Source organism: Sturnus vulgaris, chromosome 28 (genome assembly GCF_052056855.1).
Source record: "Sturnus vulgaris isolate bStuVul1 chromosome 28, bStuVul1.hap1, whole genome shotgun sequence".
In the NCBI taxonomy this organism is placed as follows: Eukaryota; Metazoa; Chordata; class Aves; order Passeriformes; family Sturnidae; genus Sturnus; species Sturnus vulgaris.
The window spans coordinates 5,457,738-5,481,872 of record NC_142270.1 but is presented as its reverse complement, the minus strand read 5'-3'; the positions used below and the strand labels follow the sequence as shown (position 1 = coordinate 5,481,872).

The window sequence follows — 24,135 nt, the reverse complement described above, 5'->3', positions numbered from 1 at the left end:
GGTGCTCTTTTCCTGCCTGGCCCAGCCAGGCTGGTTCCTCCTAGGCACAGCTGGGTGGAAAATCCCCTCACACCTCACAGGATTTTGCTCTTTCCTTCCATCATTTCTGTTTTCCTAAACTTCTGACACTTGGCTCCATGATTTCCCTTTTCAACCCCAAACCATCACTATCCTTCATCTAGGATATGGAGATTTACTGCAAGGAGAGGGAATAAATCTGAAATATATTCACCTTTCCTCCTCTGGCACATAAATTTTTGGCTGGGGCCATTCATCTGCCTCCTGCCTGGCCCCAAAACCATCGCCAAGAACGGCAGATGAGATTCCCTGCCCGGGGAATTCCCTGGGCGAGCATTAGAGCGGGAGTTGAAGTCTTTAAATGGATTTCAGGAGTGGAGAATTGAACTGGAAATTGCTTTCCCGGGGTCTGGAGCTGAGGCGGGGCATGAGCGGGGCAGCAGCACCATCTGCTGCGGGAGCCCGGAGCTGCCGAGCCGGGAAGTTTTGGTTTCTCTCTGCTTCGTTGCTCCCCCAGTCAGCCCAGAATCACCCAGATCTCTTTGCAGACCTTTCCCAAAATATTTCCCATTCTGAGCCAGCAGGAGGGAGGGGATTGATTTAATCCCCAACCCGTTCTGTCTCATTGCTCCACCTTTCTGCCTGTCTTTCCCTTTTACTTCCTTTTGTTTTTTATCCTTCTTTTTCACTATTTCCCCGTCTCTTATTATTGTAAACGTTTTCTCTTTTGATCTTATTTCCTTTTCCTTATTTTCCTCTTCCTCTTTTCTCTTGCCTTTTTTCCTTTTCCCTTTCCCCTTTTGAATTTTCAGTTTTTTATTCTTTGCAATTAACCCCTTTTTTCCCTCTTCCTCTTCCTCCTCTTCAGTTTCCTCTTCCATTTCTCTTTCCTTTTCCTCTTTTCTCCTTTTTTTCCTTTTCCTTCTCAGGACCTGGGACAGCTCCGGCCCCGCCCCTCACCACCAGTGGGCGTATCCCGAGCGTGGGTGGGCGTGTCCCGTGCGTGGGTGGGCGTGTCCCTGCCCGCGCTATACCCGCGCACGCGCGGCCGCCCCCTTCACAGCCGGTCCAACATGGCGGCGGTGCGGGCGCTGCGCGGGGCCGTGAACGGCGCCGGGCCCGGCGGGCCCCGCGAGCAGGCGGCGGCGCTGACCCGAGACTTCCTGTCCCAGCCGCGCCTCAGTGAGTGCGGGGGAGCCGAGGGGACCCGGGGGGCTGCGGGGAGGGGGCTCAGCCCGGCCCGGCCCGGCTCGGCTCGGGAGCCGCAGCCCCGGGCACGGACAGGCCGCAGCCGTGGGTTCGCCCACCCCTCAGAGCAGGCTGGGCTCGGGTTGTAATTAATCACCGCAATTAACCGGGGGATTTGGGCAGCCCAGGCCGCTGATGGCGCGGCTGTCGCGTGTCCTTCCCGCAAAGCCGGGGTTTGTACCGAGAACGGGAAATGGGAGGGTGGGATGGAGTCTGTTCTGGAACACTGAATTGAGAAATTGGGTGAAAAAGGGGAAATGCGGCGCTGTGGTAAAATCCCTTCACGGCAGCGCAGTGGACAGAAATCAGAGTGTGTGAAGGTGATTGTTCTGTCATCAATGACACAAAATGGCTTTACCTGTGCCCTGAGTAGCACCAGGACCTGCAGGGTGCTGCCCAGCAGCTTCTGGGTCACGGATCCTTTGAAAATACCCATCAGGTTTGGATGCCAAATCCATCACTGCAATTCCGGGCCTTTATTCTGAAGCCAAGGTGACTCCAGGTTTTTCCATGTAGGTTCTGGCTTTTCCCTGAACTGGCACGGAGCTGGGGATGGAAAATGTTCTGGGTTGTTTTTGGTTCGTCATGGAACTGGTGGAGAGGGTGATGAGGAAGGAGCGCTCATGAGACGGTCATGGGGTGAAATGCCTCATTCAGGGTCAGGTTTTCCAGGGCTCGTGGCTGCAAATCCTCAGGCTCTGAGCTGGTCCTGAGCTGATTCCTCCTCCTCCATAATCCTGGAGGATTCTCCCTGCTCAGGGTACAGGAGCAGCCCGGATGCTGCTGCTAATTAGGAGTAATTAACGGACAGGTTTCTGTCTCAGGGTGTTGAGAAGGATCGTAGGAGTAAAACTGAGTTGAAGCCCAGCTCCCCTGACCTGGAGCAGTTTGATTATTGCTCGTTAAGCTCTGACATTGCAACAGTTTCAGCTGTTTTATTGCTGGGTAAACACGGAGCTGTTGACAGTGCAGACAGAAGCTGGGGAGCTGCCAGGCCTGGGGTGGCTCTGGTGATTCCTTGGTGCTGCTGCAGGAATTTGGGATCCTGGCTGGGCTCTGCATGACCCCACTCTGCCATTTCCCCTCCTGTTCCAGTGAGGAACAGCCCCAGCTGCTCCTCGTGACCCTGAGGGAGCTCTGACTCAGGATTTCCTCCCTCTGAGGGTCAAGTGATGCTTTTACCCCGAGCTGACAGCAAAATCCTCCCTTGGAATCGCAGAATCATGGAGTGGTTTGGGTTGGAGGGGACTTAGAGCCCGTCCTGTGCCACCCCTGCCATGGGGACACCTTCTGCTGTGCCAGGGCCCCTCCAGCCTGAGCAGGGAATTCCTGCTGTGGGGAAGAAAACACTGGGATCACCTCAGAGTCACCTCCAGGGAGCAGGAAAACTGCTGGACACCCAATCCTGTTCCTAATAAACAGAAATCAGGCCCCAGGTCTGAGCCTGGTGATGGGAATGCAGTGGAAAATGGGATTTGGGATATTTGGGATATTCCTGACTCCTGCCTTGTGGTTTTTTTTCCAGCTTACAAAACCGTGTCAGGTGTGAACGGGCCCCTGGTTATCCTGGACCAGGTCAAGGTAAATTCTCAGCTGCTCATGGAGCTTTTGGAGGGAGAGTTGACAGGAAAAGCTGGGAAAGGTAAAATCCAGATTGCTGGGAAATTCCCCAGAGTGATTTGGATACATTTCTGACTTCTGGGATAAATGGGAGTGTGGAAATTCCCCCATCCAAGGCTGGAGAGTTGTTGGGCAAGGAAAGGAAACAGAGTTTGAGTTTTCCCAAAGCTCGGGAACGTTGATTAAATTCCAAGCTGAAATGAACCTGTTTGCTTTTGTTCCTTCCACACCAGTGCTCTGGAAAAGGAAGCTGTGAACAATTCTGGCTTCTTTTCAGCCTGCTCTTAAGGGCAAAACTGCTGCAGGTTTTTCTTTTGTACTGGGGCTTTCTGCTGCTGTTCGGAACTCCGAGTTTTTAGAACTGATTCTGGCAGCTCCAACCGTGCAAATGTTGTTTATTCCCTTAAAAATGGCTCTAACCTGGGAAACTCAATATCCTGGGAAGGAGTCTGGTTCTGATGATTAATTTATTCTTAAAAACCGAGTCGTTTGCAGCCTTGGAGCTGGTGATTTTTGGTTTGCTGGCTGGATTTTAATGCTTTCCCCCCCTCAGTTCCCCAGGTACGCCGAGATCGTGCACCTGACCCTGCCCGATGGCACCAGGAGGAGTGGGCAGGTGCTGGAAGTCAGTGGCTCCAAAGCTGTGGTTCAGGTAGGAGCAGGAGGCTCTTTTTCCATCATTTATTAATCAGGATTAATAAATCATGAACCAAATCAAACCTGTCTGGAGAGGTGTTCTTTTTAAATGAAAACAACCAAGTCACCTGCTTATTCCAAGTGACATCAATAATTGTAAGAGATTTCTGGCAGTGCACGGTGACATTTTTATTTCCACCCCCTCTGGATTTATTTCCACCCCACTGGATTCCTTTGCTGCTGGATTAAAGGAATCCCCTGGAATTTACAGTTTTGGATTCCAGCTCAGCCCTGTGCTAAGTGGGTGCTGGTATTTCTCCTCAAAAGCTGTTCCTTGTTCACATGATTTTATCTGAAGAACTTGGCAGGGGGGAAACACTTGAGATCAAAGGAATTGCAGCAGATTTGGTGGTTGTTGCTGATACAATCCATGAATTTTTTTTAAAGCAGAATTTTGTGGTGTTTTCTACCAGCTCTTGAAGCTCTTTCCACAGCAGCTCCTGCTTTGTGCCCTGGGGCTGCAGGTGAAGCAGCATTCGGGGATTATTTTGTGAAGCACAAAACTTGTGTCCTGTGATTTATTTTCATTTTTCCTGCTGCATTTGCAGGTATTTGAAGGCACTTCAGGGATTGATGCCAAGAAAACCTCCTGTGAGTTCACCGGGGACATCCTGAGAACCCCAGTCTCAGAGGACATGCTTGGTGAGGATTTACATGTGAGGAGTGAACAGGTTTATCCCAAATTAGCTGCTTTTCATAATAATTATCTTTTTATTATTGTTCCCTATAGGCAGAGTGTTCAATGGATCAGGAAAACCCATAGACAGAGGCCCCATTGTCTTGGCTGAGGATTTCCTGGACATCATGGGTTTGTTCTTAATCCTTTTCTGAGGGGGAGGAGAGTCAAACCTGGTGTGTTTCAGCTTTTTGAATTTCATATTTGGTTTAGAACACAAGAGCTAACTTGGGAGGAGCTTCACCTCAGTTTTGAGGTTTTTTTATGTGGCATCAAATTCCAATTAAATTACCCAAGTGCAGGGAGATGAGGGAGCAGAAAATTTTCTGCAGTGCTTGGAAGCTGCTCTTTATTATTTGTAGATTTAATTCTACAACACCTAAAGGTGAAATGCTGATAACCTGGCAGGCTTTTAAATCATTCCTAGCACTGACATGAACGTTTAACACCAGTCTGGGGGCCTGAAAGGCTCAGGTGTGACCAGGTGCAGCTGAAGGTTTGCTGGTGTCACAATGGGGTTTGTACCCATTTATCAGGGGGTGATTGATAAATATTGTTTGATAAACTCCCAGCATGTCCAGGGGTAAAGGAGTAACATTGTGTTCTCTCCAAAAATCCCACAGGCCAGCCAATCAACCCCCAGTGTCGGATCTATCCAGAGGAAATGATCCAGACTGGCATTTCAGCCATAGATGGCATGAACAGTATTGCCAGGGGACAGAAAATCCCCATTTTCTCAGCTGCTGGGCTGCCCCACAACGAGGTGAGGCCTCTAAACCTGCTGGGAGTCAAAACTGAATTTAACTGTGGGCCGTGGAACAGCATCAGATGCAAACCCTGGGGTGTTTCTTGCCTAGATTGCAGCTCAGATCTGTCGCCAGGCTGGCTTGGTGAAGAAATCCAAAGATGTGATGGATTACAGTGAGGAGAACTTTGCCATCGTCTTTGCTGCCATGGGGGTGAGCCCACAGTGCTGGGGGCAAGTGGGGCTGGAGCAATCAGGGAGGTTCTGAGAGTCTGAGCAGGTTTTGTGTGTGTGGAATTCAAGAATGGGTGAAAATCCCAAAGGATTTTGGAAGTGCTGCAATCTGCCTCTGGAGCAGGGTGCCCAAAGAAGCTGTGGCTGCCCCATCCCTGGAAGTGTCCAAGGTTGGAGGAGGCTTGGAGTGCTCTGGGATGGTGGGAGGTGTCCCTGCCCATGGCACTGCAGGGGTTTTTGGGGTCCTTTCCCCCCCAACCATTCTGTGTTAGAATCATCCATGATTCTAACAAAGCGTGGCTGATCAGGATAAAGCATCTCAGGCTTGATCTCCAGCCTGGAATTCCAGGATTTGTTCACTCTGGGAGTGCAGAGGAGCCTGATGGATGGGAGATCCTTGTTGTGGGTTATTAATGAGCTCATCAGCCCTTAATTGGATGTGAAACGTGCCAGGTTAAAGCCAGCACTGTGCTTTAGGTGAACATGGAAACCGCTCGCTTCTTCAAGTCCGACTTTGAGGAGAACGGCTCCATGGACAACGTGTGCCTGTTCCTGAACCTGGCCAACGACCCCACGTGAGTGGCCACTGCCTGGGGGGGGGGGATGGAGCCTCACGGGTGTCCTGCAGGTGCTGCTTGTGCTGGGCTTTGTGGCAGCAACGCTGCAGGTGCAATGGTGCTGCTACAGCTCCAGGTGCAATAATGGTGGTGCAGCTCTAGGTGAAATGTTGCTCCAGGTGCAGTGGTGGTGCTGCAGTTGAAATGCTGCTGCTCCAGGTGAAATGCCTGTGCAGCTTTAGGTGCAGTGGTGCTGCAGGTGCCCCGGGTGACCCCCGGGCGTCCCTGGCAGCCCCCCCCCAGCTCAGGGTTGTGTTGCAGCATCGAGCGCATCATCACTCCCCGCCTGGCCCTGACCACGGCCGAGTTCCTGGCGTACCAGTGTGAGAAACACGTGCTGGTCATCCTGACAGACATGAGCTCCTACGCCGAGGCTCTCAGAGAGGTGTGTGGGCATTAAGGTGTTAATTGATGTGTTTATTGGCAGGCTGGGTGTTGGCAGAAAGGGCTGGTGTGACGTGAGGAGCGAAGCTGCTGCTCAAGCTGTTGGAATTAATATTCACTGGAGTGGGTGGGAACAGCCAGTGAGGGTTTTTGTTGTTCCTTGGTCAGTTGGGATTTATTTCTCTGCTGGTAATTCCATCCCTGGAAGTGCCCAAGGCCAGCCTGGACAGGACTTGGAGCAACCTGGGACAGTGGGAGGTGACCCTGCCATGGCAGGAGTGGCACTGGATGATATTTTGATATTTAAATTTCCTTCCGAGCCAAACCACCCCATCATTCCATGAACCAGCAGTTTCATGTCCTCATTCTGGATCTGCCCCTTCCTGTGCTGACAAACACCTGAGGGGGTTTGTGTGGCTGCACTTGGCAGAAGAGGTGCTGGAAGTGCCCAGGGCAGGATGTGACCCCTTGGCAATGTTTTTGTGGCTGTGCCAGGTGTCAGCAGCTCGGGAGGAGGTGCCTGGGCGCCGTGGCTTCCCTGGCTACATGTACACTGACCTGGCCACCATCTACGAGCGTGCTGGGCGTGTGGAGGGCAGGAACGGCTCCATCACCCAGATCCCCATCCTCACCATGCCCAACGATGGTGAGTCACAGCCTGGGGGTCTGCAAAACACCGCCCTTGGGGCTCACAGCAGCACGGTTTCCTGGATCTTCCAGGTTTTGGCTGCCTTCTGATAAAAATGTTTCACCCTTTGAGGCCTCAGCCTTGGTGCTCACAGCCCTGCTCCAAGAGCATTTGGGATTTGTGGAGGGAATAATTGCTGAAGTCACCTGGCAACAAAAAGCTGCAGCTCAGTGCTGAAATGGATATAAAAGGGCTAAAAATATTCAAAACTTTTTTTTTTTTTTCTTTTCACAGATATTACTCATCCCATCCCTGACTTGACTGGATACATCACTGAAGGACAGATCTACGTGGACAGGCAGCTGCACAACAGGCAGGTGTGTGCCTCACTGCTCACAAAGTGTTTGGGGTTATTCTGATTTGATTTTTTTTAAGGATTCCTGATAACTCCTGGGTGTTTTCCCCCCCAGATTTACCCCCCCATCAATGTCCTGCCCTCCCTGTCCCGGCTGATGAAGTCGGCCATCGGCGAGGGCATGACCAGGAAGGACCACGCAGATGTGTCCAACCAGCTGGTGGGTAAAACCCCTCTGGGAACAGGGGCCAGGAAACATTGGCATCCAGAACATTCCTGAGGCTGCTTTATGGCCTTGGCTGAGTGTTCAGGGAGAGGTTTTGGTTTTGAACAGGCATTGTGAGTGATTAGAGAGAAGGGATGAGCCAAGCTGGGGGTGTTCAGATGGAGAGAAGGGTCCAGGGAGAGCTCAGAGCCTGAGGGGGCTCCAGGATAACTGGAGAGGGGCTGGGGACAAGGCAGGGGGGGACAGGACACAGGGAATGGATTCCCACTGGGAAAGGGGAGATTGGGAAGGAATTCCTGGCAGTGAGGGGCTGGGGATCCCTGGCAGTACCCAAGGCCGGGTTGGGATAAGGTGGCACAGCAGGAGCTGTCCCTGCCAGGGCAAGGCTGGGATGAGATGAGGTGTGAGGGCCCTGCAGGCCCTTCCCTGCTCCCCGAGCCGGGCCCAAGCCGTGCTGCCCTCACAGTACGCCTGCTACGCCATCGGCAAGGACGTGCAGGCCATGAAGGCCGTGGTGGGCGAGGAGGCGCTGACCTCGGACGATCTCCTGTACCTGGAGTTCCTGCAGAAGTTTGAGAAGAACTTCATCGCTCAGGGTAAGGATCCCAGCAGCTCCCAGCAGGGCAGGGCTCATCCCCAGAGCTGCCTGTGCCATTCCCTGCCCCACATCCCCCCTCCCCTCCCCGGGCTGTCCCTGCAGGGCCCTACGAGAACCGCACGGTGTACGAGACCCTGGACATCGGCTGGCAGCTGCTCAGGATCTTCCCCAAGGAGATGCTCAAGAGGATCCCCCAGAGCACCCTGGCCGAGTTCTACCCTCGGGATGCCAAGCACTAGCCCAGCTCCCTGTGCCCCTGCTCTGTGACATGCTGGTTTGGTTTCCTTTTCCATGTGTTGGTGTTTCCCTGTCGCCCTCCCAGCTCCAACCAGCAGCAGGTGACACTTGTGGCACAGCGTGTGACACTTTGTTCCCACTGAGAGCAGTTTGGAAAATATCCCTTCTCCCAATAGCCTGGATCTTCAGGAGGATGTTTAGGCCAGCTTTAAAAATGTGCAATAGCCACCACGAGGTTTGGGCTTTGAAAGGAGCCTTTTTTTGTGGGGTTTTCAAGGCTGAGCATTACCAGAAATTGCAAATCTTCACTTTCAAACCACGGGTTAGAAAACATGAGACAGGAGATGTGACTTGCAGGACAACGTTCCTCGGTGAAAAATGCAGGTTTTTAAGCAGGGCTGCATATTCTGAAAGGTTTGTGTGAACTGAAAACAGAGGGAGGTGACACTGGGGAGCAAAGGTGGGAAAGTCCTTGTCCTTTCACAGGACAGTGAGGTGCTACCTGACAGTAACAGCATAAAGCTTAAATACTGAATTACAGGTTTTGAATTGAAGTTTGCAGAGTAGATTTCCTCCTTCACCCTTTTTTGTTTGAATTCTGGAGATGCCAAACAGAGCCAGCAACTCAGTCTGAGCTCAGAAGTGTCACCACAGCTGTGGGTGATTCAAGGCTTTGTGCTGCTGCTGAAGGGGATCCTGAGAGGTGAAAACAAACCTAAAACCTGGCCCAGGTGAGCTCAGCTTTTAAACCATGGCCTGTACTACACCAGGTACCAGGAGTTAAAAAATGGCAGCTTTTAATGTGAGAAAGGATATTTGAAACCTGCTCGAGCTGTGCTGGGCCCGTGCCATGGCTGGAGCTGTTGTGGTTTGCACTCCAGGCACAGATTTGCCTCAGCCCTGAGCTCAGCATTCCCAAACTCTGCAATCTTGGCTGGGCAATTCCGTGTTGTTCCTTTTCCAACGGGTTCAGCCGAGGCTCTGGGCCTGCTGCTGCTGGCAGAATTCCACGCTTTTTCCAGGCTTTCCTGTAGTCTGAGCTCTGGTCTGGCTCACCAGAGCATGTTGCACCTCCCTGCACGCCTTCAGGCCCGTCTGGGAAGGTGCTAACATGACTGGAATGTGCTAATTCCAGCTTTCCCTGACGTCTCCCTGTGCAGTTCTCTGGTTTGTCCCGTGTTCTCTGTGGCTGCAACAGCAACTTGATTCCAGTGCATTCCACCCAAAGCTGTGTCCAGCCTCTTCTTCCTGAGGTCAGGATGGGAGGCATGAAAATACTTTAATGTAGAGAATCTCTAAATAAATTAAATATGGAAGGTGTTGAACAAACGGGAGCTTCGGTGGTTCTGGGGGTGAAAAATCACTTTGGGGTGTTCCTGTCCCCTGGGATCCTGGGAATGGGAGTGGAGCAACTTCACTGTGGATTAAGGGTCAGTGGAGCCACTCTCACATTGTCCCTGGAGCTGAGGAGGAGGAGGGTCTGACCTTCAGCCTCAGCCTGAGCAGTCACGAGGAAAGGCTTTGCAGGAATGTGCAGGGAATGTGATCCCTCTGTCCTCACATCCCTCCCTCTCCCAGTGCAGCTGGAAACCTAAAACTCCTGGAAAATGAGCTTAAACTCCAGTGTAGTTGGGGGTTGGATAGGAGGGGGGTCAGTCAGTGACCCCAGGCCTTTCCCTTCCCCTTCAGGGTTAGGACAGAGCCTGGCCCTGCTGGGGCCAGCCTGAGCCTGGCCCAGGGCCCTGGAAAACGGCAATGGCAAATCCAGGAATGACCGAAGGCAGAAATGGAAAACCTGGGAATGAACAAACCCAGCAATGACCAAATTCAGGGATGGGCAAACCAAACAGAGGAATGGCAAACCTAGAACTGACCAGGCCCAACCCAAACCCAGGACTAACCAAGCCCAGCTTTGGTTCCCCCCAGCCCCCGGGGCTCAGCACAGGGGATGCACAAAGGCTGTGCCGCTGTCCCTGTGTCCCTGGCAGTGCAGTGACAGCTCCTGGCACGGCTCTGGCCCGCCTGGGGACAGCAGGTACCGGCTCCAAGGGCCGTGCTGCTCTCCCAGCTGCCTCCCACGGGCCTTTCCAGGCCGCCTGCTTTTTATAATTCAGATTTTTTTTTTTTTTTTTTTTTTGATCCCATAATGAGTAACGAGCAGCGCCCGGGGGCTCAGCCCCTCGCCAAGGGCTGGCAGCCGGTGCCTGCCAGGGGCACACGCCAGCTGTCCCCTGCCTGGGGAGGGGAGGGGACAGCGCCGGGCGGCTCCGTCCCTGCCCCGGGGCTTTGGGGCCGCTGGCAGATGCGAAGCAGGGCCAGCCCCGGGCTGCCGGGGCTCATTTACACATCAAAAGCGGATTTTTTACCCCAAAGCCGGCCCTGCGAGCGAGAGGCGGCTCCGCTCAATCCTCAGACCCACGCGGGAGGGTTTGGGTTTGAGTTTAGGTTCGGGTTCGAGTTTGGAGCTGGGTTTGGGTTTGGGTTTGGGTTTGGGTTCGGGTTCGGGGCTGCCTCTGCCCCGCACACAGGCAGACACGCTGAAAGGAGATGCAAATCGGCTTTTCTCCGTCTCGGGGCTCATTTGCATGAGCTCATTAATCCAACGAGCCGCGCTGCTCCTGCGGCAGCTGGAGCGGGGCAGGGACCCCCCCCCTCCCCGGTCCTGTTTGCCCCCCAAAAACTGAGCCCGCGGTGCCCCTCGGGTGGTTCTGAAGGCACCCTGGTCACGCTGAACCTGTCCCCGAGGGATTTCCCCTGGGATTATCCGGCCTTGCTGCTTCGTGTCTCCTGCAGGGGCAGGGGCGCAGCTTTCCTGGTGCATCCCCAGTGCCCAGTTGACATCCCAGTGCTCTCCCAGTATCCAGGTTTGTGCCAGGGAGAGGACAAGGCTGGCCCAGCTCATCCTCAGCCGCAGCTTCAGGAGGGGTTTGGTGGCAAAGGGGTGCGACCATCACCTGCATTTTTGGGAGAAGCAGCCCAGAACTCTCAGGGCTGGGATTTGGGGTTTCCAGGGATGAGGTTTTGGCTTCTCTGGGCATTCCTGTGCCTTCATGGGGATTCTCTGTCCCTTCCCTCCCCAGCAGTTCGAAAATAAACTAAAAAATAAATCTAAAAATAAATTTCCCTCACTCCTAGGGCAGCGGGAGCACAGCCAAGATTTCCCTGGAAAGCAGCAGCAGGTGCCAGGTGCCTTTTTGGGGTGCCCAGATCCACCCCCTGCCCCGTGGGTGCAGCCAGAAGTGGCAGAGTTTCTTTCTTTTTTTTTCTTTTTTTTTCTTTTTTTTTTCTTTTTTGTTGGTTTGGAGCAAAACAGCTGAAATAATCAAAATCCGACCTCGGGTTTGTTACAGCAGCCACAATTCACATCTCCCTCGGGAAAATTTTCCCTGGATCTCCTCAGGACTGGGCCCTCCCTGCTCAGGGGGGTCAGGGTGAAAATCAGCCTCACCCGCAGAGCAGGGGGTGAAGCTGGGGGGCTCAGCTGGGCCGGGGGGATTATCCCATTCTCCCATTATCCCACTCTCCCTGATCCCAGAGCCCAATCCCTGCTTTTCCATGCTCGGGTTATCCCAGCTGCAGAGCAGAGATAACTCAGGGCTGCAAAAAGCAGGGCCAGGTGCAAGGATGTCCCCAGAGGGGACCCTGGTGTGCTGTGATAAATTCTGGGCATGGAAAATCCCCAGAACGCCACCGAGCACCCGGGGAAGTTTTAAAAAATTTATTTATAAATAAAAACATAAAATTAACCAGTAGTTTACATCAGTCACCAGAAAGAACATCCAAAAAAAAAAAAAAAAAACCTGCAGAAAAATAATTCTCTGTCCAGGGTGGGGCCACGGCTCCCACCTGGAGGACACACCTGGAATGCGACGGGCACACACAGCGCAAAGGTTGTGCAAAGGCAGCACGGCGAGGCCTCTGGAGATCACATCATCGAGCTGGGGGCACACGGGGACACTGGGGACAGGGACAGGGACGGTGCCACCGAGGCGAGCAGGAGCAGGGAATTGCCGGGAGGGGCGAGGTCGGGACGGGCTCTGCTCCCCTCGGCTCGGGAGGGTCCGGGAGCAGAGCCCTGGCACGGGGCTGTGCCCTGGGGGAGGCACAAAATCCCAGCTGGCCTCGCCATCCCTGACCCTTCTGCTTTCCAGAACATCCTTGGGCAGGGCTGGGCACGGGCTGGGCCCACAGGAAGCTGAGCTCGGATTTTTCCAGTGGGCTGTGGGTGAGGATTGGCTGGGCCGGTGCCAGGACTGGCTGAAAAAAAGCCAGGACTAGCTGGGAAATGCCAGCCCAGCTGGGCAGTGCCAGGACTGGCTGTAAATGTCATGAATGGCTGGAAAAAGCCAGGGCTGGCTGGGCAGTGCCAGGACCAGCTGGGCAGTGCCATGGCTAGCTAGGAAAAATCAGGACTAGCTGGGAAGTGCCAGGACCAGCTGGGAAGTGCCAGGGCTGGCTGTAAATGTCATGAATGGCTGGGAAAGGCCAGGCCCAGCTGGGCAGTGCCAGGATGAGCTGGGCAGTGCCAGGCCCAGCTGGCAGAGCTGGGGCAATGCTTTGGGGTGCTCAGGGCCGGGTGCAGAAGGCACAGACTGGTTCCTGGGTGTGTCACCTTTCCAGGCTGGAATGGCACGAGGGACACGGAATTTTGCACAGCTCGGAGCCCTTGGCCGAATTGGCGGCGTTGGGATTGTGCAAGACCCTCCCTCCCCCTCCCCAAAGACCCCTGCAATGGGGCAGTGGGTAAATAATTGCAGCAAAAATATCATTGCACTGGCACAGAGGGGTCCTGGCTGGAGCCCCCACCCCACAAACTGGGTCCTGCTGGTTCCCTCCCCAGTCAGGGGGACACGAGGGTCACCAGCAGCAACACCTCATTATCCATGGAGCCACTCGCTGGTGGCAGCAGGAAATTTTAAGAGCTGGGGTAGAAATTAAGGTGAAAGTGGCTGGTTTGGGGTTTTTTTAGCTTCCCTTGGCGGGATCAGGGATAAGGCAGCCGGGGGTCCCGGGAGGGACAACCCCAGCGAGTGCTGTGGGGTGAACACAAACCCCATTCCTTGGTCAGACCATGGCTGGGACATTCCTGGGAATTCTTGGATGCAGCTGCTGATCCGGCAGCCGGGAAAAGGGACGGAGTTTTTGTGGGGGGAGCTGGGAATGCCGGGCAGGGGGAGGGTGTGGGTGCAGTGCAGGGGGGCTGTGCTCCGACTGAACGGGGATTTGGGGGAGTGTGAGCAGGTGGGGACCTTCCCGAGGCCCTCGGGGGCGGGGAGGGGTGGATGTGGCAGCGGCAGGAGGTGGCTCTGTGCTCCCACAGCGCCCTGGGATTGGCATCAACGGAGGGGGAGGAGGAGTGGGAGCTTCCTCCAGGGAGCTGGGGCTGATTCCTGTCACAGGTAGGACTGTGCCGTGCCATCCCTGGGGCTGTGCCATCCCCGGGGCTGGGCACACACCGGGGCTGATTCCTGTCACCATCAGTGGGCAGGACTGTGCTGTGCCATCCCCAGAGCTGTGCCAGGCTGAGTTCCCTGAGCCTGCAGCAGAGCATCCCTGGGCTCTGGGCACGGATGGCAGAGAATTCCCTGGAGTCCTGGTCCCTGCCCGCCCCACCGGGGCTCCTCGAGGGGCAGAGGGGGCGGTGCCGGGGCGGTGCCGGGGCGGGGGAGCTGCGGGCACGTCACCATTGGCACGAGTGGCTTGGTCACCTCTGGAACACGACGGAGGGACGGGGGGACACGGCTCAGCTCGGCTGTACAGGGGGGCCGAGCGTCTCCCCGGGCAGCGAGGACGGGACGGGACAGCGGCTCAAATCCTGGCTCGGATCCTGGCTCAGATCTCGGCTCGGATCCTGGCTCAGATCTCGGCTCGGATCCTGGCTCAGATCTCGGCTCGGATCCTGGCTCAGATCCTGGCTCAGATCCTGGCTCAGATCTCGGCTCGGATCCTGGCTCAGATCTCGGCTCAGATCCTGGCTCAGATCTCGGCTCAGATCCTGTCTCAGATCCTGGCTCAGATCTCGGTGGCGATGATGTCCTCGTAGGGGACGTCGGCACCGGGGATCTCCAGCTCGATGGGCTCCTTGCCGTCCTCGCCCGCCGCCAGCTGCTGCAGCATCTTCTCCAGGCTCTGGTTCCTCTTGTACATGTGCAGGTAGCTCTGCTGCAGCTGCTTCTGGTAGTGGATCACCTTCTCCTTCTCCTCCTTCCACGTCTGCCGCTCGTGCTGGAAGCTGCAGCTCATCTGCTCGTTGTTGTCGCGTTCCGCCTTCAGCTCCGCCCGCAGCCTCTCCAGCTGCCCCTGCAGGGCCTGGGCATCGTCCCCGCCCGGCCGGGGCCCCTCCCGGGCCTCGCTGAGCTGCTCCCGGAGCACGGCGAGCTCGGAGCGCAGCTCCAGGATCTCCTGCTCCAGCAGGTTCACCTTCTCCCGCAGCAGCTCCGACTCGTTCTTCTTGCGCTGCAGCTCGTTCTCGCACACCTCCAGCTCCATGGCCTTGGTGCGCAGCGACACCTCCAGCTCCTGGCTCTTCATCTCCAGCCCCTCCATCTTCAGCCTCAGCTCCTTCAGCTGCGCCTTCAGGCTCAGGATCTCCGTGGTCTTGGTGGTGAGCTCGGTCTGCGACTCCTTCAGCTGCTGCTTCAGCAGCGAGATCTCCCCGGATTTTTGGCACACCTGGTGGAGGGGGGGGGGGGGTGAACACCTGAGTTAGGGGAAAACCCCGTGTGAGCTGGGGTTCAGCACGTGGAGACACTGAACTTAACTTTTTTATAATTATTTATCATTAATTATTATTTTTAATTAATATTACAAATACCTCTTATCAAAGGTTGGAATTTCCAGCAGATGAACTGTGTTTGCTCAGCGATACCACGGAGTGAGGAAATTAAGCTAAAGCAGAGGGTGGAAGGTTTTACTGCTCCCTAATAAACAGCCATGGCAAGGACTTCCTATTTCCTTGTGGGAAAGAACTTTACAGCTCCTGTGGGGCAGGAAAACCCCGAGCTGGAGGCCGGGAATGCCGAGTTATTTTAATGCCTGAGGGGTTTTGTGCTGTGCTTGTTCCCTTGGGTGACAGGAAGGGTTCAGAGGGGCAGCGAGAACCTCAATCCCAGTCCCCAGGGGGACAGCCTGGGGCTCTGCTGGGATTTCACATCCATTTCCTACAGCCTGGGGCACTCCCAGGTCCAGAGGAGGGAAGGGCTGGGGGGGTTCGGAGCTCTCCCCCTCCACGCCCCCCAAGCTCTGACCCCTTTTCGCCTCTCACCTCCCACTGCGTCTCCTCCAGCGCCGGGGCAAAGCTGGTCTTCTCCTTCTCGTAGGACCTCAGCTTGGTCTCCAGCACGTTCTGCTCCTTCATGAGCTTCTCCAGCTCCTCCCGCAGCTGCTGCTTCTCCTGCTGCAGCTGGAACACCTGCAGGTGCAGCACCTGCTGCGTCCGCTGCGTTTTCTGCGACGTCTGCTTGAGTTTGCTGTTGCATTTCTGCTTCAGCCCCTCCAGCTCCTCCTTGCAGCGCCGCTGCTTCTCCTCGTAGGCCTGGCAGGAGCTGATTTCCTTCTCCTCGAAGCTCGACTGCAGCTCCTGCAGCTCCCCCTCCCTCTCCAGCAGCTTCTGCTCCAGCTCCTGGATGGTGGATTCATCCGTGGAGAGGGGCGAGCGCACGCAGACGCTTTTCTCGGCGCCGGGGTGGTGGTGGGGGGCTTTGCCGGGGTTCAGGATCTTGTTGCCGCCATCAGAGAAGGACATGGCCTTGAGGCTCATCATGTTGCTGTCCTGGATGATGGCACACTGCAGGATGTTGTGGGCAGAGCCCCCGAAGCGGCTGATGGGGCCCATGGGGGTGACGAGGGGCTCCAGTTGGTAACTGCTGCTGGTGCTGTGCGTGGGCAGGCTGGACATGGAATTGCGGCCGGAGTCGGACAGACCCCCCGAGCACGGCAGCGGCCGCAGCTCCTGCTCCTTGCCCTTCTCCGGGGGGTGCAGCTGCTGGGGCAGGGCCCCCCCGCCCTCGGGGGATGAGTGCAGGATGGCCCCGGAGCGCGGCAGCACCGGCTTGAAGGCCGTGGGACGAGGCAGAGGCTTCTCCCCGGCCTGCCAGGGGAGAGCAGAGCCCGTCAGCACCGACCCCGACTCCTCCTCGTGTGTCCTCCCCCCACCCCGGGACAGAGCCCGTGTCCCCCGAGGGCTCGGGGGGATGCTCAGAGCGGGGGGAAGCTGCTGGCTAAAACTGCTGGGTTTACAAGGAAATTAAAAGACGGAAATCCTTCGGGTCATGCTGCTGATCCAAACCCCCAAAAGCAGAGGGTGCCCCCAGCTGCCCCCCACCTGCTCTCCCCTCATGGAGCACAACCAGCACAGCCCCGTGGTGGCACCCGCAGGCGCTCTGAGGACAGAATGGCTCCAGCGGGACATCCCCCCACTCCCAGGGCCGCTTTTCCCCACTCACCACTTCCAGCTGGCTGGGGAAGGGCATCAACTTCTGCGGCGTGGGCGTCCCGAAGTCCAGCCCGCTGGTCCCGGCGGGCACGCCCAGCTCCCCGCCGCCAAGGGCGGTGTAGTCCGGCCGGTGCGAGCCGTGCGACTTCTGGCTGACCTTGATATAAAAGAAATCCTCATTCTTGCTGCTCTTGGAGCCGGACTTGTGGCCGGAGTCCTGCGAGAAGCCGAAGCGGAGCAGCCCGTCCGAGTAGCGGTTGAGCTTTTTCAGGTGCGAGGATTTGCGGAGCTTGTACTGGGAGGCGCGGCAGTGCTTGCTGTGGAAGCTGTGGCCGGAGATGAGGCTGCTGACGCTGCCCATGCTGCTCCCGGCGCCCACAGATCATAGCAGAGCCCTCGGTGCGGCCGGGAGCGGCGAGCCTGGGGACGCGGGGACACGGCGTGAGCGAGGAGAAGCCACCCCGGGACTCGCCGGGTCGGGGGTGAAAGGGTGGGAGAGGAGATGAAAGATTTGGGGGGGACCTCAGACCCCTCCCGAGGGGCTGTGCTGAGCTGGCTGTGACAGGGACAGCACCCAGGGAGCGGCTGGAGCCGGGGGAGGCTCAGGGAAAGGTTCTTCCCCCAGAGGGTGGTCGGGCACTGCTGGGAGTCTGTGGCTGGGAGCGTCCTGGATAAAGCCAGGAAAGTTCTCTACAGGAGCGTCTAAAAACGGCCAGAGGAGGAAAAAGGGATTCGTGGCGATTTTTGGGTGCCTGGCAGGTGTATCCCAACCATCCCAACAATCCCAAAAAGCCTCCTGCCCGATCCTGGCTCCTCCGCAGCCAAACCTCTCCCGCATCCCTGGAGCTCCCGGATTCCTCTCCAGTTGCCAGCGCCCCTCTTAACCCGCCTGAAAAGGGAGGCCGAGAGGCTTAATTAATGAGCCTTAATGGCTGTGCGGCACTCGAGGGGACAAGAGGCTCTGAGTGCTGCGATCAGAGGCACGCGGGGCGCTCTGCTCCCCTGTTGGGAGGGAAAAAAACAGAAATAAAATAAATCCCCAGCTCCCGGTGGCCTCTGTGACACTGAGGGGGATGCAGATCCATCTCGATAATTCGGGGTGAGCTGGGAGGAGGGGGAAGGCACCGTCAATGAAATGAGCTGGGTCCTGTCGGCACCGGAGGAGGAGGAGGGAGGGAATGTTTCTGCTCCTTGAGTTTGGAACAGCTCAGAGCTCGCACTGGGAGCTCCAATCCTCCCCAGAGCGACTTCCCACGGTCCAAGCAGGAATCTGGGGGTTAAACTGGGGGAGCACAGCTGGAGAGAGGGAGCACAGCTGGAGAGCACCGAGGGGGTGTGACATGGCCCGAGGTCACAAAATCCCAGAATTAAAAGAAAAGACCTTTGAGATGGAGTCCAACCCCGCAGTGAGAGGGGTGAGTGGGTCTGTGTGTGGGGTCAGGGTGTCCTCGGTGGGTCCCGCGATGTCGCCTCCAGCCTGGCTGTCCCCAGAGCCGCTCTGGCGCTGGCTGTGATCACCCCAGCCTGGTTTGCGCTGCCACTCAGCAATTAGCGAGCCAGCGTCACTCAGCAATTAGCGAGCCAGAAAAGGCACGAGCGTGTCCCTGCCGCTCTGTGCCTGCTGCAAATGAGCCTTTCAAGGGTCTTTTGTCAGCACCAGCCCCGTGTCCCCTCCCCGAGCAGCGTCTGTGACCCTTCCAGCGCCTTCCAACTCCCACCGGCTCATGGAACCCACGGAGATCAACTCCTCCACGGCTTCCCGAGTGTTCATTTCTAGAGGGAAGGAGAAGAAAAACGGGCCCAGCCCTGTCGGGCGTGTGTGGGAGGGCTGGGGGTGATGGAAACGCCTCCTGCAAAGTCCCAGCGCTGCCTCCTCTCTTCTCCCATCTCCCACAGGCACCCAAAAAAATCCACATCCAAGGGGACAGCGAGCCTGGCACCCCCAGGGCAGCAGCTCCGAGCTCTTTAAAGGATCAAACCCCCCCCCCCCCCCCAGCCCCGCCGTGGGTGCATGAAAACCCTGCTGGAGATCTCAGGCTGGGAGCGTGGGGGGTTTTGGGGGGCAGACCCCCACAAACAGTGTGGGCTGAACCTGCAGGATTGGGGAAAACACGTGGATTCACCCACTCGGGCTTGTGCAGAAAGAGAGGGGGATTAAAAAAAATGAATGGCATCTCCTCATCCCAGTCATCCCTACCCTGCACGTGGGAGCGCTGCACTCTCCCATCGCCTCCTTCCCCCCAGGAATTCAATTTTATCAGCCTCAGCTCCCCCTTTCAGCAGCTTTCCCTGCACCTTCCCAGGCAGGTCACCCCTCCAGGAGCCCTCATTTCCTCCCGGCCCCGCCGTGCTGCTCTGCTCCTGCCGATCCTGTTCTTCCCCCCCCTCCTCCCTGGAATGCCAGCGCTTCCTTCTTCCCCGCGAGCTCTCGCCCACTCCTTTTCCCTCCTGGGTTATTATTCATCCTCGCCGTGCAGATGCTCCCACACATTTGGGTGTTTGTTGGGAGATAACACAGAGCAGCTGCCAAGAGCCCGGCTCAGGGCTCTGCCTCCTTCCTCTTTCCCTCGAGCGCTGCCAGGTGCTGTGTCCCTGTCCTGCCCAGGTGATTTGGAGCTTGGGGACACCGGGAATGTGGCCCTAGGGGGGAGTTTCCATGGTGGAAAGCGTTACCTGGGGTATCTGAGCTGTGCTTTAATGGAGGGGATGGCTCCGTGCAGAATTTGGAGCGTTGGCACTGAGCTGGGCCTGGGAGCTGCACCAAACCCGGCCTGAGCCTCCAGGACCCCCAAACGCTGCTGAACCCCCCGGGCTGAGGAGATGAAGCTGCCCTGGGCTGTGTGAGCTCTGCTCCAGCTCCTGCTGCTCTCCCTGTGCCTGGCTGGGGCTGGGCTCCCCAAACCCTGCTCCTTTCACTCTCCAAACCCTGCTCTTTTTTCTCTCCAAATCCCACTCTTTTTGCTCCCCAAACTCTGCTTCTTTTACTCCTCAAACCCTGATTTTTACTCTCCAAACCCTGCTCCTTTTGCTCTCCAAATCCTTCTCTTTTCACTCCCCAAATCCTTCTCTTCACACTCCCCAAACAAACGGCAGCACCCAGTGCTCGGAGAGCCCCGAGCTCAGCCCAGCCTCTCCCCCAGGCCGAGCCTAAGCCCCTCCCGGCTCTGCTGGGTCGAGCTCAGCCCCTGCCCGGGCAGGCGCCGGGCTCACGGCTCTCCTTTGTGCTCGGGGCCCCACGACAAGGCTTTCATTCAGTGCCACCATTGTCGCCGCTCATTCGGTGACATTCCCCGGGCTGGTTTGGATCGCGGCCGGGGCAGTGAATGGAGCACAAAGCGCTCCCGCTTTGCCATTAGCGAGGGGAGGAAGAGGAGGAGGAGGAGGGGGGACACACTCATCGAGAAGAGTCCCCCGCCTCAGTGACACGTTCCAGGCACTCGAACGGGCCGGGAGTCCGTCACACCCGCTGCTCGCTGCTGGAGCCCGCGGTGCCGCTGCCAGGGGCTGGGTGGGCTCCGTGCCCGCTGTGGTTGTGTCCCCCCGGCAGCTGGGCATGGCCTGGGGGTGGTGGTGAGATTGCTCCATAGCAAAAAAAATATTAAAAAAAAAAAAAAAAAAAAAAAAAGGCGCAAAAAAATAAGGCAAAAAAAGGGGGGGGGAAGGGGCAAAGAAAAAATAAAAGGCAAAAAAAAAGGGAAAACAAAAAAGGAAAAGAAAAAGAAAAAAAAAAGGCAAAAAGGGGGATCGGAAGGGAAAAAAAGAGGGAAGAGTAAAAAAAGAAAGGGGAAAAAAAGGGGCAAAAAATGAAAAAAGAAAAAAAAAAAGAAGGGGGGGAAAAGGAGGAAAAATAAAGCGAACAAAGGGCAATTTGCATGGCAGCAGCAGCAGCACCAGTCCCTGCGGGAGGGTGGCTCAGGTCAAGGTCACTTATGTCACTTATGTCACCCCTCCTCCTGCTGGGAAAGCCAAAAACCCCCGGCCGAGCTGAGCCCCAGCTTTGGGCAGGAGCTGCGGGCAGCCGAGGAGCGATGGAGGCTCCCGGGCCGGGGCTCGCAGTGGCCGCGCCGGGCGAGCGGGGCGGAATCGGCGGCGTGGGCGGCTCGGAGCGGCGCTGGGGGCAGGGCAGGAGGCATTTCTGGATTTCTGTGGTTCGAGGTGATTCACAGGCAGGACGGGCCGGGGGTGTCCCCACCCTCCCGGGGACCATTGCTCAACCCGCACAAAATCCTTGTCAGCAGCGTCCCGTGACTTCCCGCGGCTGCACAGCCTCCTGTTTGCTCTCTGCAGGCTCAGCCTGGCAAATCCCGGGCCTAGAGGAGGGATTTGTTCTTCTCCTGTCGGTCTCACTGCCCCCCGAGGGATGGGGAGTGACACAAACCCCGAAATGCCCCAGCAGATGTTTAATCCCCCGGGATTCTGCGGGGAATCAAAGCCGGGCATGAGGAGTGAGCTGGGCTGGGGAATGGGACTGGAAAAGATGGAAAAAAAATGGGATTGCCCTCCCCCAGAGGGTGCTGGGCACTGCCCAGGCTCCCCAGGGAATGGGCACAGCCCCGAGGCTGCCACAGCTCCAGGAGGGCTTGGACAGAATTCCCAAAGTGGGATTTTGGGGTGTCCATTTTGGGGTGGGACTGATCTTTGTGGGCCCCTTCCAGCTCAGGACATTCTGCGATTCTAGAATTAATAATTAATTTAATAATTAATCCTCAAGTTTGGAACGGCACCAGATGATGAGTGAGGAGGGACTGAGCATCCCTGGCCTCACCTGCCAGCCCTGCGTCCCTGCCTGACCCCGGGCAGGGGCTGCTCCCGGCTGGATCCGTGGGGTGGATGCTCCCTGCTGGATGTGGGATGGCCTGGGAACATCCCAGGAGCTCGGGGATCTCTGTTCCACCCGCCTCCAGCTCTTTTCCATCCTCCTGACATCAACATTTGTGGGAATAACCCTCAGCCCTGCTTGTGCCGTGCTCGGAGAGCAGAACCAACTCCTTCCTCTCGTTTTTTTAGGTTAAATCCACTCCAGCCCCACCTCAGCTCCCAGCCCTGGCCCCACCACGTGCCAGACCCTCCCAGAGCCCCCCCCCCAGTTCCATCCCCGCTCCTGTCACCGGGATTTGGGATAAAATCTCGGTGATTCACAGAGCTCCCACACGCGCCACATCAGTCATGCTCGGGGTACAAAGGGAGCGCGTGTGAGACACCGTTAAATATTCCTGGGGCGGAGAGAAAGATCCTTTCAGCTCCTGTAATTCCTCCCAGCATCTGGCTTTTCGCACTAATGAGCGACTGAGACGGCAATTAGAGCCTTGCTAATTGGCAAAGCTCCCCCGCTTCGGTCTTTGGCAGGTTTGGGGACACCTGAAGGGTGACGGTGGCACCACGTCCAGCCTGGGGAGTTCACAGCCCTGCCGTGGGGGATCCGTGGGGAGCACGGAGCCAAATTTGGGGACAATTTCACCTCCCGGGGATGCAGTGGGAACAGAGACCCCCCCGTTCCCAAAGGGTCCCATCCCTGCAGCAGCGGCAGGTGTGGAGCGGCCCCTCCTGCCCGGGCTGGGATATTTTGGGAGCCGTCTGGGGCTGGCAGCTGGTGCCGGGGTGGTGACAGCTGAGCGCGGCTTTCACTCGGGAGCCGCCAGGCCCCTGCTCTCACTTCTATTCCCGACCCTGCTCCGCACAATCTGCCGGGCCGGGAGCTGAAATTGCCGGCTCCGAGGGGCTGCTTTGCCTCAGGCAGCTCCGGGAGGGTTCGGGGATGGATCCCTCAATTCCTGCCCGTGCAGCAGCGAGCCCGGCGGGGCTGCGTGTCCCACACGCCTCCCCCGCGCTGTCCCCGGGGTCTGCTTGATGGAAAGGCTTTGTCTGCCCGGCTAAAAATAGCAGGGACTTGGTGTAACTCGAGATGAGCCCGAAATACTTTTCCTCCCCAGCTTTCCGCTTCCACGGGCTGCGCACGTGGCTCCATCCCCTGAATTATGGATAAAAGCGGCATGAGGGGCAGCGAACGCCTTTCCCTCAGGTTCTAACGAGGTGGGAGAACCAAGGGCTCCTTCCACGAGGCGCCGAGCTGGCCCAAAGCCTGCAGGAATTACCTGAGCCCAGGCTCTTTGTGCTGCACACCTCCCCCAGGCGCACGGAGGGGAGCAGCATCCTCTCCATGTACAGGCAAAATTTAGAAGCGGTGCTCAGGCTGCCATGGAGACGGGGCCGTGTTTGCAATCTCCGCGCCTTTTATTGTCTCTCCCCCTCTCCCCGAGCGGCTGAAAAGCGGCCAGGAGCAGCAGGGTTGGCATTGCCACCCTGGCATTGCCACCCTGGCATTGCCCCCCTGCTCCTGGTGGCCACAGCACCCAGCCCAACCCCCCCCCGTGTCCCCTCTGGGTCCCCTCTCGGGTCCCTCACCCCCTCTCAGGGACACTTTGGGCACCTTCTGGAGTCATTTGGGCTGGTCTCACTCAGCCTTTCATGTTCACTGTGAGGGGCACGGAGCCACCCTCTGCTCCCCCTCCTCCCTGGATGGCCGGGAAGGGGCTCAGGAGCTGAATTTGGGCTGGTCTGGGGCTTCTTCCTAAAGCCAAGGGCTGGGCACTGCCTGAGAAACAGGAGGGGGAATAACCGGCCCTGGCAGCAGCTGAAACCCCAAATCTCCATCCCCAGCCTGGGGAAAACTGAGAGTGAGAGGGAAAACCTCTCCCAGGCAGGGCCTAAAGATCCTCCTCAAACTAAACCTCACACTTAGGCTGGGCTTTGCTGCGATTCCTCCCGTGCTGCCCTTCCCTGTTTGTGGTACCAGCCACACCCCGGGCTGTCTAAATTCGGGGATTTTTGTCCAAGTTTTGTCTGAGCCTGGTGCTCAGAGCTGAGAAAAGGCAACTTGTGCTCGTTGATGAGGAGCCAAGCCCAGTCCTCGCTGTGAGGAGCATCTGCTGCCGCTGCCTCCTCACCCCCAGCTCCTCTCCTGCTTCCCAGAGCGTCACATCCCATCCCAAAGCTCCAGAGCAGCAGCAGAAGGGGGAGGGAAGGGGAAAAAAAAAAAAAAAAAAAAAAAGAGGCAAATTCAGTTCTCGCTTCCTATTTTCCTCTTGCTCTCTTTTCCAGACTTGGCCCGTGGTGAAATCCACCCCTTTAATGCCTGGCTGCCAAACAGAGCAGCTCTCCCAACAGGGAAATGTGCATCAAAGTTGCAGGGAATATTTAATTAACCTTTAAAGGAGCTCTTCCCTCAGTGGCTCTCGGAGATGTCACTTAATTGTTTCCAAAACTGAACGCAGGGTTTGGGAGGAGCGGGAGGCTCTGGCTGCTGGGAAAAGGAGCAGCCAAAGATCCAAATTCTCCTGGATCCTGAGCTGGAACCTCTGACCTTGGCTTGGGCAAGGGGCCAAATCCAATCCCTGCATCCAGGAAAGCTGGGAGAGCTCC

The 24,135-nt window shown here is 56.9% G+C and overlaps 2 protein-coding genes across 2 annotated transcripts; one reads left to right on the top strand and one right to left on the bottom strand.

The window, feature by feature from the left end:
* The first annotated feature begins 891 nt into the window (after positions 1-891).
* Positions 892-9,611, top strand: ATP6V1B2 (ATPase H+ transporting V1 subunit B2). The gene is made up of 14 exons (XM_014892416.2): positions 892-1,200; positions 2,792-2,847; positions 3,440-3,538; positions 4,131-4,224; positions 4,313-4,390; positions 4,882-5,021; positions 5,116-5,217; positions 5,715-5,812; positions 6,116-6,239; positions 6,734-6,884; positions 7,161-7,243; positions 7,337-7,441; positions 7,914-8,043; positions 8,148-9,611. Exons 1-14 carry the CDS (start codon positions 1,092-1,094, stop codon positions 8,282-8,284), a joined length of 1,506 nt encoding a protein of 501 aa, XP_014747902.1. The 5' UTR covers positions 892-1,091; the 3' UTR covers positions 8,285-9,611.
* A 2,374-nt stretch (positions 9,612-11,985) lies between these two features.
* On the bottom strand, positions 11,986-19,804 carry LZTS1 (leucine zipper tumor suppressor 1). The gene is made up of 3 exons (XM_014892415.2): positions 16,727-19,804; positions 15,547-16,371; positions 11,986-14,954 (listed from the first exon to the last, which is right to left on the bottom strand). The coding sequence occupies exons 1-3, from the start codon at positions 17,075-17,077 to the stop codon at positions 14,295-14,297; spliced, it is 1,836 nt and encodes a 611-aa protein (XP_014747901.2). The 5' UTR covers positions 17,078-19,804; the 3' UTR covers positions 11,986-14,294.
* Positions 19,805-24,135: the final 4,331 nt, after the last annotated feature.

What these genes read in the sequence shown, in the direction of transcription:
- LZTS1 (XM_014892415.2), bottom strand. Translation starts at nt 17,077, where the DNA reads ATGGGCAGCGTCAGCAGCCTCATCTCCGGCCACAGCTTCCACAGCAAG. An exon ending in TCCCCAGCCAGCTGGAAGTG is followed by an intron (nt 16,372 to 16,726) that starts GTGAGTGGGGAA and finishes CTCCCCTGGCAG; the next exon opens with GCCGGGGAGAAGCCTCTGCC. An exon ending in TGGAGGAGACGCAGTGGGAG is followed by an intron (nt 14,955 to 15,546) that starts GTGAGAGGCGAA and finishes CCCCTCCACCAG; the next exon opens with GTGTGCCAAAAATCCGGGGA.
- ATP6V1B2 (XM_014892416.2), top strand. Translation starts at nt 1,092, where the DNA reads ATGGCGGCGGTGCGGGCGCTGCGCGGGGCCGTGAACGGCGCCGGGCCC. An exon ending in TTATCCTGGACCAGGTCAAG is followed by an intron (nt 2,848 to 3,439) that starts GTAAATTCTCAG and finishes TCCCCCCCTCAG; the next exon opens with TTCCCCAGGTACGCCGAGAT. An exon ending in AACCTGGCCAACGACCCCAC is followed by an intron (nt 5,813 to 6,115) that starts GTGAGTGGCCAC and finishes GTTGTGTTGCAG; the next exon opens with CATCGAGCGCATCATCACTC.